This window comes from Nicotiana attenuata, unplaced genomic scaffold, assembly GCF_001879085.1.
Source record: "Nicotiana attenuata strain UT unplaced genomic scaffold, NIATTr2, whole genome shotgun sequence".
NCBI classification, from domain to species: Eukaryota; Viridiplantae; Streptophyta; class Magnoliopsida; order Solanales; family Solanaceae; genus Nicotiana; species Nicotiana attenuata.
Window position 1 is genome coordinate 208,914 of NW_017670519.1, and position 16,188 is coordinate 225,101.

The 16,188-nt window shown below is 36.4% G+C and overlaps 1 protein-coding gene and 1 long non-coding RNA gene across 2 annotated transcripts in view; both read right to left on the reverse strand.

The window, feature by feature from the left end:
* LOC109240486 (mitochondrial fission protein ELM1) overlaps positions 1–1,436 on the reverse strand; it is a 40,502-nt gene extending 39,066 nt beyond the window's left edge. Inside the window, exon 1 of the mRNA XM_019407141.1 lies at positions 897–1,436. Coding sequence (XP_019262686.1) covers positions 897–1,088 — 192 coding nt within the window. The 5' untranslated portion in view covers positions 1,089–1,436. The remainder of the gene's footprint in view (positions 1–896) is intronic.
* Positions 1,437–2,038: 602 nt separating this feature from the next.
* On the reverse strand, positions 2,039–5,083 carry LOC109240489. Its single transcript, XR_002070084.1, has 4 exons — positions 4,852–5,083; positions 3,656–3,782; positions 2,649–2,731; positions 2,039–2,336 (listed from the first exon to the last, which is right to left on the reverse strand). It is a non-coding gene; the product is annotated as an uncharacterized LOC109240489 (long non-coding RNA).
* Positions 5,084–16,188: the final 11,105 nt, after the last annotated feature.

Genomic DNA, 16,188 nt, shown 5'->3' on the forward strand with positions numbered 1-16,188 from the left:
TAAAAACAAAGGCAATAAGATCCTAATCCCCAAGCAGAGTCTATAGGCAAAACAGTAAAAAGTTATCAACCTTTTTACCAGTTAAGGAAATATTAACCACGGTTAATACAATCTCACTCTCCAGAGTCTCAAGATGCAACATTTCAATTCCGCAACCACTATCTTTTCACATTTTGACTTTTTTACCCTATAAATTCTGAAAGAACCCTTTCAGAATATACCTTTGTCAGCCCTAAACTTTAAATTTCCCTAAGACTCCTATTTCTATGCATTGGATACCATCCAAACATTTCATAATTTTCTCCATTGCCACTTTTATCCCCTATGCTACAACACATCCATGTCTAAAATAATTGCCACATATCAGCAAGCACATAACATAATAGTCCAGCAACACTATATCATTCTCTTTTTAACTTCCAAGAAATCCACGAGGCTCGTGGTACACGGTTCAACACTTGGTAGATAATGAGTCCGCCACTCCACCCTTCTCCACTTAAAGACTGGGCTTTGTCTGGTTCGAACCTGTGACATGAGCCTACCCACACACTACGAACTCCACTCTTACCACTAGACCAAAGCCCTGGGCAACTCTAAATTGCATTCATTCTCCTAATTCAATTTCATTAGGTCCATGTAAGAGTCAGGAAGGCACTCGTTACATCACTCATGCACATTTCCATCTATGACACAAAAGTATTTCCTATTTAACACAGTTTGAGTTTCCTGCAATTTCATCGATCCTCTGTGTACAAAACCACTAATGGTCAACAATCGGCAGCATCTTCTCCATCTATACTAAACATGAGTACTTTCTGCCAACTGAACTCAAATAGGACGACGAAAAAACATACAAATTGAAAATTCTATTAGAAAAAAAGGGAAAAAGAACTCACATATAAAGTGTGTTTGTCGGAGAGTCCGAGAGCTTGAACCAAGCCAATACTTTGGTTCTCAGAAGCAGGAAAACCAGTGCCGATGATAACAGCTCGTCTAATCACGCCATGTACTCCGCCTTCGAATATATCCGGCACACCGCCCATTCTTCGTGGACTTGCCGGAGGTTCGGGAAGCCGTATTGGTTTCATTTGTACTGAAATTTTGTAGCTAAATATAAACAATCAAACCCTAGAACTGTGTGAAATAATATGCGGCACGTATGTGTGTAATTATGTGTGAATTGAATGGCGGCTTCAGTGAAAGAGCTGAGGATCGGAAGGGAAATAGGAGTTGTCTATAAACCTGAGATGGATGGCTTTGGACAACCGCAAAGGCCAAAGCGGTTGATTTTTTCTCCTTCCTTTCTATCTTTCTTCTTCTTTCGTCTTTTCTCTTTTTGATGATTGTTTATTTAGGACTGCGTGGGGAGGAAGACAAGGTTTTCCTTCTTTTTTTCTTTTTTTTTTTTTTTTGTGCTCAATTGCGGAATTTCCAACAACATGCTTTTTTCTTTTGAGAAAATACATGAGTAATTAAAATTAGGGATGGGCATTCGATATTTCGGTTCGGTATTTAAGAATTTCTGTTCTGTATTTCGGTATTCGATTTATCAATTGTATATAACAAATACCATACCGAATTATTTCGGTACGGTTCGGTATTTATTATTTTGCTTCGGTACGATTTCGATATGGTTTCGGTAAATACTAGAGGAGGGCTGGTTTGCCAAATTTGATCAACTAATTGGGAAAACTCTTGGTGTAACAACCACATTGTTTCGAATCTGAAAATATTATGTAATTTTGTTTAGAGTTAAATAACAATAAAGGACAATGGTTCGAATGAGTTCTGGATAGATGATAAACATGTGCTTCAGGACAGATATTTAACCATTCATAATTTGCCACAATACGATCTAGTCCTTCGAGTAGCATGGCATCCCTCCTACGTTTATTCGTCCAAGTATATTTGCTTCCCCTAAATCCTATGTCTATTATACTAGGTGGTGACCGCCCGTGCCAGCACGGGCCCAACAATTCAGACCTGCAGATGCATAATAGAAACTCCAGAAAACATAATTTGGCTGATAGAAAAGGCATGTAGTTCAAAAGATGCATCGTTCCAAGGATCAATAACTGTGAAAATGCAAGTTTACGATTTGGAACAAGTTTTTACACTTAAATCTATATCTTGTCTTGATGTATAAAGTTATCATTTGATAGTTCCTACAATAATCAAGTACAAAAATGACCAAAAAATAACAAAGAGGCACTTGTTCTCGCGAGTTTCCCGATAACTAATTTTACCAATCCACTAAGCAAGTCAACCAAGAATAGTGTAGTTTGCTATCCTTCCGTGTCAACAATTTCTCCTTGTCTTGTGAGAAACGAAGTTACCTGTCAAGTAAAGAATAAACTACATGGTAAATTAAATTTTTGTCACATAACAAATTTTGATTCCAGGAAAGTTCTCTACGGTAGCAAAAACCATTGACAGGTCAAGTTAGCAACTCAGGAAGATCTCTCTCTATCTAGGATAATGCTTGAGAAATGGATACAATTACGGATAGAGGCTCCAAACCTTCTTATGAAAAATCCATGTGTGTTCAATGATAAACTATACATAAGATAGTAGCATGGCATGGTCAACATGTCTAATAAATAGCTATGTAGTGAAATACTTAACACAAGTTAAGATTAAGGTAATACCTTTTTAGGTTGTTTCACACTTGTAAGCCTCTTTTTATTTTATTTTATATATCATTCTGTCTTCTTGAGGAAGCCTTGAACCACTGAATTTTGAAGTATGACATGAGGAAAGGAAAAGAACAAAGATGAACCATCAATATTTAGATGGAGAGCTTAGCAAGAAAGAAACATTAAAAACACCACGCTTACAATAGAACACTTTAGATAGAGAAGAAAGCTGAAAAGTTTGACGAAATTATGTTATCAACGTTTAAGAAACCAAAATAAGTTCAAGCCTATAAAATTCTATTACCAAGGAAGTACCATAACAGAACTATCGAGCCAAAAGCATAGCAACAACAACAACCACCCAGTGAGTTCCCACAAGTGGGGCCTGGGGAGGGTAGAGTGTACGCAAACCTTACCCCAACCCCGGGGTAGGGAGGCTATCTCTTCACTAATACCAATCTCAGAAAAATCGGTAATAGTTTTCTTCTTTTGCTATTAGTGGTTTTTTTACAAATGAGTTTAAAGTTATATACAGAACATCAGCAAATACAGATGTGTTAATTATTCCACTTGTACATTTTTTATTTTTCTACATCGATACAAATACTTTCAAATTCTCTCAGTATAACACTTAAATATTTTAAGAACCCAGCAATCATGGTGGACGAAGTTGAGCTAATGTGAAAAATTTAGGTCCAGCAAAGCCAACACAAAGAGCGCAAAAAATCAGCTTGCCGCGTAAGCCAAAAAGGTGAACACGCAATCGAATTATTTTCTGTCTTGTCTTGGTGGAACTAATCACCTTAAATTGATTAAAATCAAGAATTGCATCTCAAAATAGCGGTTGGTAGTTATGAAGTTTATGACCGCTAACTGGTTTACAGTGTTGGAGATAAAAAGGGAGCAGACTTGCATGAATCAATGTTAGTAATTTCAACAGTTCTGACAGCGTTCTAAAATTCAACTAAATTAAAAATTGGGAGTTATTTACCAAAAGAACATGAAATAAAGGAACGTACCAAAATAGATAAATGTCTTGGCTTTATAAAGTAATCGAAGCGCAATAATCTTGCAGGCTTCTTCTCCGCGACTCGACAATAAGACATTGCTCCAGTTGAGCCCCTGCCACAAATGTTGTCTTCTAAGCTACACAAAAGATTTGAAACAACAAACCAAGTCAGCTCTTAGTAGTTCCAAACTCCAACAACTAATCTCAATTACATGGAGTATCATTGACAGTCACAAGACTACTTGTCTCATAATAGCAAAGCACAATAAAGTTCTAAATGGTAGATAAACACATATATTAAAAAGGAAATAACAAGTAATATTCTCTTTTAAGGTGTTCATAAGTAATAAGAATATATTATTGCACTGTTATTTTATTATCTTATTAGTAATAATTCCTCGATCTAACAACCGTAGAAGAATAATACGCCGTAATAACAGTGTAATGAAAATGGATTAACAACTAATGACTCCTTCATTCAACTTCAAAAAATTGAAGTCCAAAGGAAAATGGAAGAATAGAAAAACTTAAGCATATCAAATACGAACTTAATCTTTTGTGAATAAATAATGTAGTGGTTATATTAGAGAACTAAAAGTAATACAAATGGATAAAAGGAACTATTCTTTGGACAAATTAGTGACTGCTAAAAAAATGGCTCTTTAAATTTTTTGTTGTATATTTCTGCTACATATAGTTGACTAACATTGATAATAAGGCAAACGATAAAACCTAATATAACAAAACTCATCTAACTTGTTGGAAAATATATATCAATATTAACTTTTTCAGATTGCATAACTTCATCCACAGAAAATAACAGGTGAAAGTCACAAAGAATTTCAATCAGTTTGATTTTTTTTTCCTACAATTAGAGTTGAGCACAAGTAATGTTCCTAAAATAACTGAGTGCCGGAGAAGAATTGATGAAGACATCAACTGACCCGATAACATATGGAGATTTAGATAATTTTCGAGTTAGGGTCTTGATGGATGGAATTGGGAAATTTTATTGGGGGTCTTTTCTGGAGAAATAATGAATTGAAACTGCAAGATTCCACACCAACACATGAAGAAAGTAACTGTCTGATCTACAAATAGAATACAACATGCACATAACAAATTTTCGAAACCATAATATAAAATTCTTAAATTAAAGTAAGAGAAAACAAGAAATATCAAATAACGGATGAAAAGAGATATTACAATGGAAGAAGGTCGGGCGGAATTTCTAGGAGAGGAGATGTCAAGCAGCTTTAGGTTAATAAGAACTCCTCCATTTACAATGACATATAAAAAGTTGCCACAAATCTGCAGTGGCCAATAGAAAGTAATTAGCGAAATCAAAAGCTGAAGAAGAAATAATAATGCAAGAAAATTGAGATGATGAATAAACACTGTGAGAGAGGAACTGTGTAATACAACTATGTGTTCTCACGAAATAAAGCCACGTATGTCAGTGGCTACCAGATTTTTAGAAAGGCAAGTATACAAATTGAAATGACTAAAATGCCCCCAACTAAAATTGTAATGATTAAAAACAGACAGGTCGAAACCCAAGCTCTTCTATATTTTAAAATTACGATAGTTAAAATAATTAAGCATCAAATCTGCTCTAGTGTTGTTTAATGTACAACCTTCAAATTTTTCAGTCGAGTAGATAATATCATTGAGGTCACCCCTTACGATCCATGGACCTTTATAAATATTAGCTATATTCATTAAGTTTTGCCATAAATTTTTTCTTGATGATAATAATATGCTTGCATAGATAGCCGAAAATAAAAAAAAAGGTAGACCTTGTGAACATACATGGACCATACAGTGTATCTTCTGATTTGTGACGATGATTTCAGTGACATTAACTAGATTGTCATTCCATAAAACCACTATACCCCACCTTCCCCTCAGTTGGTGCTGTGAGAGGTTGGAGAATTCAAAATCTTCCTTAAGCAGGTGATGATCTAGTAGGTGTGTTTCTAGAAGCATTACTAATGGTGGTTGGTCATAGTTGAGCATGGAACGAAAGTTCCTTCAAAATTCTGGGGATTAGGCACCTCTACAATTCCATATGACAAAATTCATGGATATACTACGATGAGGTGGTTGTGGTGGTGCTGTGTCCCGCTCCACCGATACTTGATTCTCCTTGTTGGCTTGCTGATTCACCTCCCTAAGAGCTGGTGTGATCACCACAGCAAATTTCCTTGCTTCTGGGTTCACTGTTGGCCTCAGTTTGATCAGGCACCTGGCCATTTCTGGTGGACAGTTGCTCCTTGAGAACAGAGATATGACATTGCCCTAGCCATAATGGTTATATTTGTGTTTCCCTGATTTCTTCCATGACTGTTGCTATTTCCTGTGGTGTTAGTATTTCTTGGTCTCCTGGGCTTGAAGGTTGTGGGCTCATTGAGATTAATGATAGAGTTAGTGGTTCGAAAGGGCTCATGGGCGACATTGGCATTGTTAGAGGTATGTGTATGTATTCGTGGATCCAAGAGATCTGGGATTGGGCTTGTGGGTAAAAGGGTAGTTCTGCATAAGTCAGTGGGTGGTAGTGGTTCTGATACTGAGGAAAAGGGTTCTACCATATGTTGGTGGTGTTCATGGGTGTTTTCATCCAGTTGTACTGACCATAGTATGTCATGGCTGATGTCATTCCCTCGGTTACTCTAGGCCAAATCCTGTGGGTTTTGAAGGCGAACTATCACTTCCTCGTTGTTCACTATCATGGAGTATGTGAGTGCATGGTTTTGTAAACCCATCTCCAACCATGATTGTGTTGGTTGGAAGGAATGGTGCTTGTGATGTGTAAATTACTAGGTAAGTTGTGGGTGGTGGCGTGTTTTGTTGCATGGTCGTTGGGTTAAGGAATTGAATGTTGAGTGGCCGGAAGGAAAGTTGAGATGGTCGTTGCTAGTGAGTTCTTAAAGAAAATTTTGGTGCATAGTGTCTTTGCATGGTTATATGTTGATGTAGAGGATGATGGGTGAGTAAAGACTTGCGCAAGAAATAGTTTTATTAATGATGGTTTGGCAGCATATGTAATAGTTGGATTGGGTAATTGAAGTGGTTATGTTTGTGTAGGAGAAGGCATTTCATATATATTGGGCTGGTCATGTGGGCTATGGATAAGTTGTGTGGTTTGCATTGATAGAGGGATGGCTGTATTGTGTATTGATTGGGCTTAGGATTGATCTGTAAGGGGACGTGATGGCATTGGGTAGTGGTGTGTGGGTTATTTGTTGTTTGATTGGCAGAGCTAGAAGGTGTTGCCAACGTGGCACATGTAGTTGTAAGATTCGTGTTACTAGGGTAATTGTTTATTCTATAAGAGTGTGATGTAGGGTAACTATAAAGGTTATTTTCGAGAGATGGAACGGGTAAGTAGGGTGGTGACTGAGTAGATCAACGAATATATCCATTTCCTGAGATTGGGCCACGTGTTGTAGGTTTGAGCTTGTAGTTTGATCCACTAGGTTTGGGCTTGTAGTTTGATCCACTAGGTCATTAGAATTTGTTAATAATTCAAAACTATTTTTTATTGCTAGTAGATTGTTAATAGTTACTTGCTGAGGTAATACAATAACTAATTGTTTGGTAAGAGCATTGAGGGAGTTCGTACCTTTATGATCTTCGATAGTCCCTGCATAGGTGAGTTAGTAAATGTCCTTTAGAGGAAGTCGCTATAGTTGAAGGAGTTATGTCCTTGTAACTGATGTATGTTTGTGCACCATAGATTTGGGAGGCCGTTTGTGGAATGTAACAATCTTCCTTTCGAAATCTGGGTCTTGTAGCTCCTTTCTTTCACTTACCTTAGACAAGGAATTGGTGTTTAATTGTGGTGTTGTAGCTGTTGAGGTGAGTTTTGTGGGGCAATTGGTAGTAGACACATTTTACACAAAATAGGTTGAGGCTTTTTCAGGTGGGTATGGGTATTAGTGATAAAATGGGTTAGGGTGGTTTAAAATGCTGCCATATGTCCACCCAGGATGAGTCCATTAGATGGAGGGGTAGAAATATTTAAATGAATAACGGTAGGGGTAAATAGTGTTGAATAGTAATGAGGGATATATATAACTAATATTTGATAGTATAGGGAAATATATAGCCCTTTTCTGTTTAATATATGTCAAAAGTTTTTAGTTTTATGTTTACTAAGCCGGTGTTTGAAGGTATGGTCTTAAATAAAGTGCAAGACTAGTCTGATCCGGACGGACTACTTGCTCACATCCCTTAAGTTTTTGTCTCATGTTAACATCGTCATATACTATTGGGGAGAGATGATGAGGTATAATATGATGCGGCTTCAAATTTTTGAGGATATGACCCTTGATAAGAAGGTGTGGAGGTCGAACACTAGAGTTGTAGGTTAGGAGGTAGTAGAACACTTTTCTACTTTGTACAAGGTAAGAGGCTAGTCTAATAAGGTTGTGTCCTAGACTGCTAGTGATTATTATTGTATCCACATTGTTCTTCCACTTTTCATAGTATCGAGCCTTACTTACGTGTTATTATTATTGTTTTGCATCTATTTTCTGGTACTTATGATGTTGTTATTATTTCTATGGTTTTCGTTGATGGTACTGATACATTATCTTTTTCATTTCCTTGAGCCGATGGTCAATCAGAAACAACCTCTCTACTTCCTTGGGGTAGGGGTAAAATCTGCGTACACTCTATTCTTTCCGGACCCTACTTGTGAAATTTTACTGAGTTGTTGTTGTTAACATTGGCATATAAAATAAAGAAAGAATTACACTCCTTATCACTTGGCTCAATAGCCCATCAAAAATTGGCCCAAGTTTGAAGCCCTTATCCAATATGGCCCAGATTGTATATAATGTGAAAATTACTTTTCACCTATTAGCCCACTCCTTTTAATTTTTTCTTTCTTTTTTCTGTTCTTCTTCTCCTCGTGTCCCAACTTTGCATCCCAAACTTTTTCCATCATAGTTATTCTCCATCAACACTCCTCCAAATTCAAAGTCGATAATCACTATTTGGATAAAGAAGAAAAAATAATACATAAAAGAAGTAGTTTATGGAGTCATATGAAGATACCTTCAATGGAGTGGAAAGAACTGTGTTTGCACTAAAGAGGTTCACTTGGTAGGTTGTTAGATCACCAAACTAGAAAGAAGGTATTGGCATGGTCTTAGTCTTATCCTCATTCCACGTGTAATTTTAATTCCAGTGGTTGATTAAAAACTTGGAAAATAGAAGTCATCATTAAAGGGTTTTCAAAGCTTCGATTTCAGAAATTGCGTTTTTTGATTTGCTAGTTGTTTGGATTTGGTGTTGTCCCAATTGATTGGAATCATCAAGAGGAGTTCAAAACTTAAATTTGAGGTGATTTGGAGTAGATTTAAGCTAGATTTGAGTTAAATTTCATAAGATCCCCAAGAAAGAAGAAGAGCATGTGAAGTTCAATTGATATGATTCATCTGTATAATAATGTATAAAATTGTATAAATAGTACTATATAGTAGTGTATAAACAACTCTCATACAAAATAATACATTATTCACATGTATTTGGTAAATTTCTCACATATTCTTCTTCTTCTACACGTATATACATAGGTATCACGAATATTTTTTACAGTGCTTATACATCTTTATACATTTTTTTACAACTATATGCATAATGTACCTCTTTGTATAAAAGTGTATAATGTCGTATAAAAGTGTATAAGCATCTCTGACGAACTTCTTACACGATTTCACTTGCAATTCTTGTTCAAAACTAATTCAAAACTCCATCAAATGACTTAAAACTTTGTATACAACCTACTTTGACTATTTTTAATAAGTTTAAACATTACCCACTCCAAATTTCTCACAAAATCATATTTAAAATTTAACAAGATTAGCATTGAAGAAGAAGAGATTTTAGGTTTCTCGTGTCTATTTTTGCATTTTTGTAGATGGGATAGGTATGTATAAATTTGAGGAAAAAGGGAGAATGGAAACTCAAGGATCTTTCACGCTGGAAGATCCGGAGAATAAAAAAATAGAAAAAAGTTCGGATATGAGTTTATTGATATTTGGCTACACATTTGCAAACTTGTAACTGGGCTAAAATAGTGCAAGGTCACCTTATAAGTGATCTATTGCGTAATTTTTCCTAAAATAAACTGAAGAGAAAATACATTTTTGATAACAACCGGAGTATGTCCTATCAAGACCTGTATCGAATAATTCTATCTACGTGAAAAAAATGTAAATAGATAACAAGAAACTACCTTAATATTTTATGGCTCAACTAAACTTTTGCACTCTCATCTCCTATTTTCTATTTGAGTTGCATTGACCCTTTTCATTTACCAGACATTAATTTGATAAATTTGCAAAACTAGATCCGATCAGATTAATTTATTTTAAAAAAAAGATAATTTAGTCTCTTAAAACAATGTAAAAGATATAGTCAAATTTTTCTGTAACAACTTTATATTGTTCTAATCTAAGTTCTCATCTTTTTTAGTTGCTATAGTAAAGTACTCTTATATAAAATATATATAATAATATAATATAAAAAATTTATTTCAAAGAAAACTTGATTGTTATAATAAAATGTTGTTATAAAAGATAGATGTCATAGAGATATTATAAATGTTATTGTTATAAATAGAGTTCTATTTGTGGTGAATGTCTATATTTAGAGAGATTCTAGGGTTTATTACTTGGTAGCTAAGTCACCATCCTCCTATAAATAGAGGGTTATATTCCATTGTAATTCATCCCAAAATTCAATAAGAATTTCCTCTCTCTCTCTCTCTCTGCAATACTCTTCTTCTTTTATTGTTTCATAACACGTTATCAGCACGAGACTCTAACCAATTGAGTAGAAGCTTTGGGATTGAGCATAATCATTGTCAATTGTTTCATGAACTTCCTTCATGATTAAATTCTGGATTTAAGGTAAGTATTTTACTGTATTTTTCTCATATTCTATACTTTGATTATAAATACAAGCAAAGAAAATAAATTTTGATTATAACTCTAATGGAGTTAGTAAGAAACTATAACAACTCGAAGTGGTAAAATTTCTATGTCTTGCCATGATCAAAGTCATGTATGATCGTGAACACAAGAAGTGAAAACCCGTCCCATTGAATTTGCTCCATTCTCGTTCCCTTGAGAGAATGTGATAGCAGTATGTGAAAAGTCTGAAAGAAGATAAAATTATTACTATGAATGTATCAATGGATGTGGACGTGGCAATAGACGAAATTATAATCGTCATCATTGTGGTAATGAGAACAATAAGGATTCTCTAAATAATTCTTCACTTTTTGTCATCGATTTGACATGAGATTTTATAAAGCACATATAGATGATTATGGTCCATTCATGATGTGAATTTGACAACATCTGGTTTACAAATACATATTCATTCTTGGAAGAATATGAACGTGCTAGTGGTAGTGAATATACCACACTCACCTCTAGAAGGAGGTTTGAGATGATATAAAATTATAATGTCATTATTATGGCATGAATGGTCATTGGTCACTTAACTATTGTACGCCAAATATTTTGGTAATGTGATTATTAAATAATAACATTAATGCAAGAAACATATCTTGTATATAATTTTGACCATAACCATAATGGTATAACTTTCTCTTTAAAAGAGATATTCAACATATGGATGTTGATGAATATGTGGTAGTACAAAATTAATTGAGAACTCTGCAAGAGCCAATTATACTATTTTGGAGAAACACAATTGATTACCAATAAGGTATTGTGTTGTAGTAAGTCTCAAAGAAACTTATTCAGTTTCCAAAGTATACGCGAAAGCGGTTGATTATATTGAGACTATAAATAAAGGAAAGATTTAATATCTTCTATTACTACAACTTGTAGCGGGGTAATATGTATGTGAAAAGCTACCCGCTTTATTCTCCAGTTTGTACTACACAAACAAAAGAATGCCACAATAAATGGAAGTTTATTGATATAAAAACCCATATCATAATAAACTTGGAGTTTATTGATAATTGCACACGTCATGGTGTAAATCTGAAGTTTATCAATATTGATAATTTATTCAGTTGGCATAATTGGTTTAGTCATATCAATTTAAGTATGATGTGCAAAAATAAAAGAGAATTCACATGGGTAAATATTAAAGAACTAGAAAGTTCTTTACGAATTCTCTTACGTTGCTTGTTCTCATTAATTAATAGACCAACTAAAATTGGGATTGAATCCCATGAATGCTGGAAATATCAAAGGTGAATATGGGCCCATTCACATGCCATGTATACCACATAAGATGCATCTATGAGATGGTTACATGTGCGATTATTAATAACCCGCAACATGGTGTTTTGCGAGGTAACTTGCTCAATAATTTAATTTCGAGCATAATTTCCAGATTTTCTATTCAAGAAGTTCATCTTGATAAGTTGGTTCACATCACAGCTGGTTTAGCAAAATGATTTATTGAGTGCCTCCACTTGATAGCTAAACAATTGCTTATGAGAACAAAGTTTTGTATATCAGTTTGATATACGTTATATACGAAAGTATATTATTTTCTCCCCTCACAAGTGGTTCATGGTCAGGAACCAAATAATTTCATCTTATTATTATTGATGTGCGGTGTATTTTTTGATTAACACCATAACACACAAAGATGGATTTTTAAAATTGAGGAAACAAGTTAGTTTTTCTAACATGAGGGGGAGACAAGATACAACAGTTGAGAAAAAGTTACATGGAATGAATTATCATTTATACATCTAGATTCTCGAATAAAATAATATGAACTTGAAGTTCATAAAAGGATAATTCATGTGTAATATATTGCAAAGCATGCCAGACACATTTGCTGGCCCAAAGAAAGTAACTATATTCTCATTGCAAATGCTCCTATTAAGTCCTAGAGGACAAAGTCTATGGTACGCTTAAAGCGTATAGACAAATCGGTTTCAAATAAATTTCTTGATAAAGAAGATGAGCAAATGATCATAATAAAGGAGGCAAGTGATCTAGAAGATCACATGACATAACACTTCATAAAATCTCATGAGAGATTCAGGTACCTGAATATATGAATGAAGAGATATCTGTGTTATGTTATTATGAAATATAAGGAGGTTGGAACCGACATAAAATGTTTGTCGACGACATCTATGACAACGCTAAATATATATATGAGGATCTTAAGTCTGGAGAAAAAATTCAAATAGAATTTGGTTTCATATGAAAGACATGTAGTTTTGGACATATAGTTCAAACACTCAGAAAGTATAAAGTCAATAGGTGTGTGCAATCACTTTCATGTATTTTATATGTCGGCATGACATGAAAACTTGATATGCATCTAAAGTCTATTTATATGGCTTATTTGACTATACATATATGATAATCCCTGAAGGATTTAAATTGCTTAAAGCATATACAATTCTTGATCCTGAAGTATAAGCATATGCTATTTGTGCAAAAATGTATCTTGCTATAACTATAAGCATGATAATATGATAGCGAGGAAAGCTTTATGGAGATATTGAAGAGCCATTCCACGACATTATATGAAGACATTATATATCTATCAAGAATGATGATTTCAAGGTGCAATATATTCATTCAAGTTAATATGGCTGATTTGTTCATCAAATCTCTACCAAAGATCTTTTGAAGATGGTGCACAAGATTGGAATGCGAATGCTCAAGAATGTGAATTGATGCTCTCATCAGGGGAATTAATACACGTTGTACTCTTTTTTCCTTACAAGGTTTTGTCCCACTGAGTTTTCCTTGCAAGGTTTTTAACGATGCAACCAAAAGGCGTATTATTAGATATGTGTACTCTTTTTCCTGTGACGACCCGAAGGGGTCATCGCCTGTATTCCTACTCCCTCTGTACTTCTGAGGCCCTGAAAACCTCATTTGGGGTTGCCTCGAGTTGTGTGCGCAGTCCGAGCGCGTAGCCGGAAAAGTTTAAATATGAATTTGTGAGAAAAATAATAAATTCTGATGTTTTAATTGATTAAGTTTGACTTCGGTCAACGTTTTGGGCAAACGGACCCGGACTCGTGATTCGACAGTCCCGGAGGGTCTGTAAGAAAATATGAGACTTGGGGGTGTGCCCGGGATCAAATTCCGAGGCCCCGAGTCCGAGGAATGAAGTTTTGTGTGAAATTGTTTTCTGATAATAATTAAAGAATTAGAAAGTATTATTTGTTTAGCAGACGGTGCGGTGGGCTCGTATTTTGGTTCCGACGCCCGGCACGAGTCTTAAATATGAGTTAAGCAATTGCTGTGAAGTTTGGTAAGATTTGGACGTCATTTGACGTGTTTTGAGCTGGAAGCAGTAAACTTGATGTTTTATGTAAATTGGAAGGAAATCCTGGGTCTTGAGGCCTAATTTGATGATTATGATGTTGTTTGGGCGATTTGATCGCACGGATGAGTCCGTAGGATGTTTTTGAGCGTATGTGTATGTTCGGTTTGGAGCCCCGAGGGCTCGGGTGAGTTTTGAGTAGGTCCCCGGGAGGTCTTAGGCTAGAAAGGTCATTTCCGCGCGGTCCGCGCTGGAAGCCGCGCGGCCGCGGTGCGTTCTTGCGCGGTCCGCGTGGCTAGGTTCAGAGGGCCAGTAAAGTCTAGGACAACCAGCGCGGCCGCGCACCAAATCAGTGCGGTCCGCGCTGGGAGATTCAGAGAGCGGGTCTTGGGTCCATTCCACCAGCGCGGCCGCGCACCAAATCAGTGCGGTACGCGCTGGGTAGGTTCAGAGAGTCATTTTCTTCCCTTCCTCGGCGCGGCCACGGTGCATTTTTGTGCGGTCCGCGCCAGTCTTCAGCACAGTATATAAAGTCGGGATTTTCAGTCATTTTTCACTTTTTCAAAACCCAAAAACATAAGAGGCGATTTTCCAAACGATTCCACTTCCTCAAAACGATTGGTAAGTGTTTTCTAACTGATTTTCTTTACTCCTTAACATCCTTAAACATAATTTCACTTCAAAACAAAGATTTTTAATAGGGAAATTGGGAATTTAGGGTAGAACCTAGGTTTTCTAAAATTGGGGGTTTTGGACCTCAATTCGGGGTCCGATTCCAAAATAACTTACATATTCGAGTTCATGGGGGAATGGGTAAACGGGTTTTGGTTCGAACCTCGGGTTTTGACCATGTGGGCCCGGGGGCATTTTTGACCTTTGGGGGTAAATTGATGAAAAAGCTATAATTAGTCATTGGGTTTGATTTGTTTAGCACATATTGATATCATGAAGTCCTTATTGCATAGATTTGGTCGAGTTGGAGCCGAATTCGAGAGGGAAAGCGGTTGTGGAGGATTGTATTGGCCGTGGAAGTTGAGGTAAGTGTTTGGTTTAACCCTAGCTTGAGGGAATAGGAGTCGAGTCTTGTTTGCTAATTGCTAAATGATCGAGTACGGTGTATAGGCATGGTGACGAGTCCCTATACATTGGGGTCTAGCATGACCGTGAGTCCTTATATGTGAGTTGTTTGGATATTGTTATGCCTTCCATGTCATTGATGGCTTCTATACGTGGTAAACATATTGGGAATGATATTGTGATTGTAGAACTTCGTGGAGCGTTGGCTCGGTATGAAATACAAATGGTGAGAGCATGTGAAATGAGAAATGCCTTAGAGCTTGACACGAGTGCTAAGGAGAGTTAGGATATAAAAATGAGAGAAAAAGAGAAATAACGATTTACTCTTGCATGGTTGTCATTGGTTGTTTGTGTACCCTTGTTGGGATTTCTTTCCAAATACTTGTTTACTCCCTTGCCCTTTATTTGTGACTGTTGCTTGGGCAAGGTTGAGAGGTATACATTATGGATCGGGTTGCACGCCGCAACAATGTTATATGTGGATCGGGTTGCACGCCGCAACAGTTATAATTGTGGATCGGGTTGCACGCCGCAACAATGTTATATGTGGATCGGGTTGCACGCCGCAACAGTTATAATTGTGGATCGGGTTGCACGCCGCAACAGTTATTGATGCAAATGTGTTTAGTGTCGGTATTAGTTTCTTGTTCGCTTTAAATTGTAAGTTGCACCTAGATTGATTACTTCGGATTTACTGTTACTGTTGTTATCTCCCCACAACATGTTTTCCCCTCCCATATTTCTAGTTGTTTGGTATCTTGTTTCCGTTGTATATTTATAACTGCACAGGTTTATGTGGTGTCCAGTCTAGCCTCGTCACTACTTCGCCGGGGTTAGGCTAGACACTTACCGGCGCATGGGGTCGGTTGTGCTGATGCTACACTCTGTGCTTTTTTGCACAGGTCCAGGTATTGAGCAGCAGCTGCAGCATTAACACGGGGGCGCACCTTCAGTCCAGAGAGACCCGAGGTAGCTTGCAGGCGTCCGCAGGCCCGGCGTCTCTTCTTTATGCTCTCTTTTAGACTGTTGCCTCCTTGTCTCGAGGCAGACAGCTCCTATGTTTCTTTCAGACCTTTGTATGTAGTATATTCTTAGTGGTTCGTGAGTGATGTGACACCAAATCTTGGGTAGAGGCTTTTATTAACTGTTCCGTATTTGATTCAGATT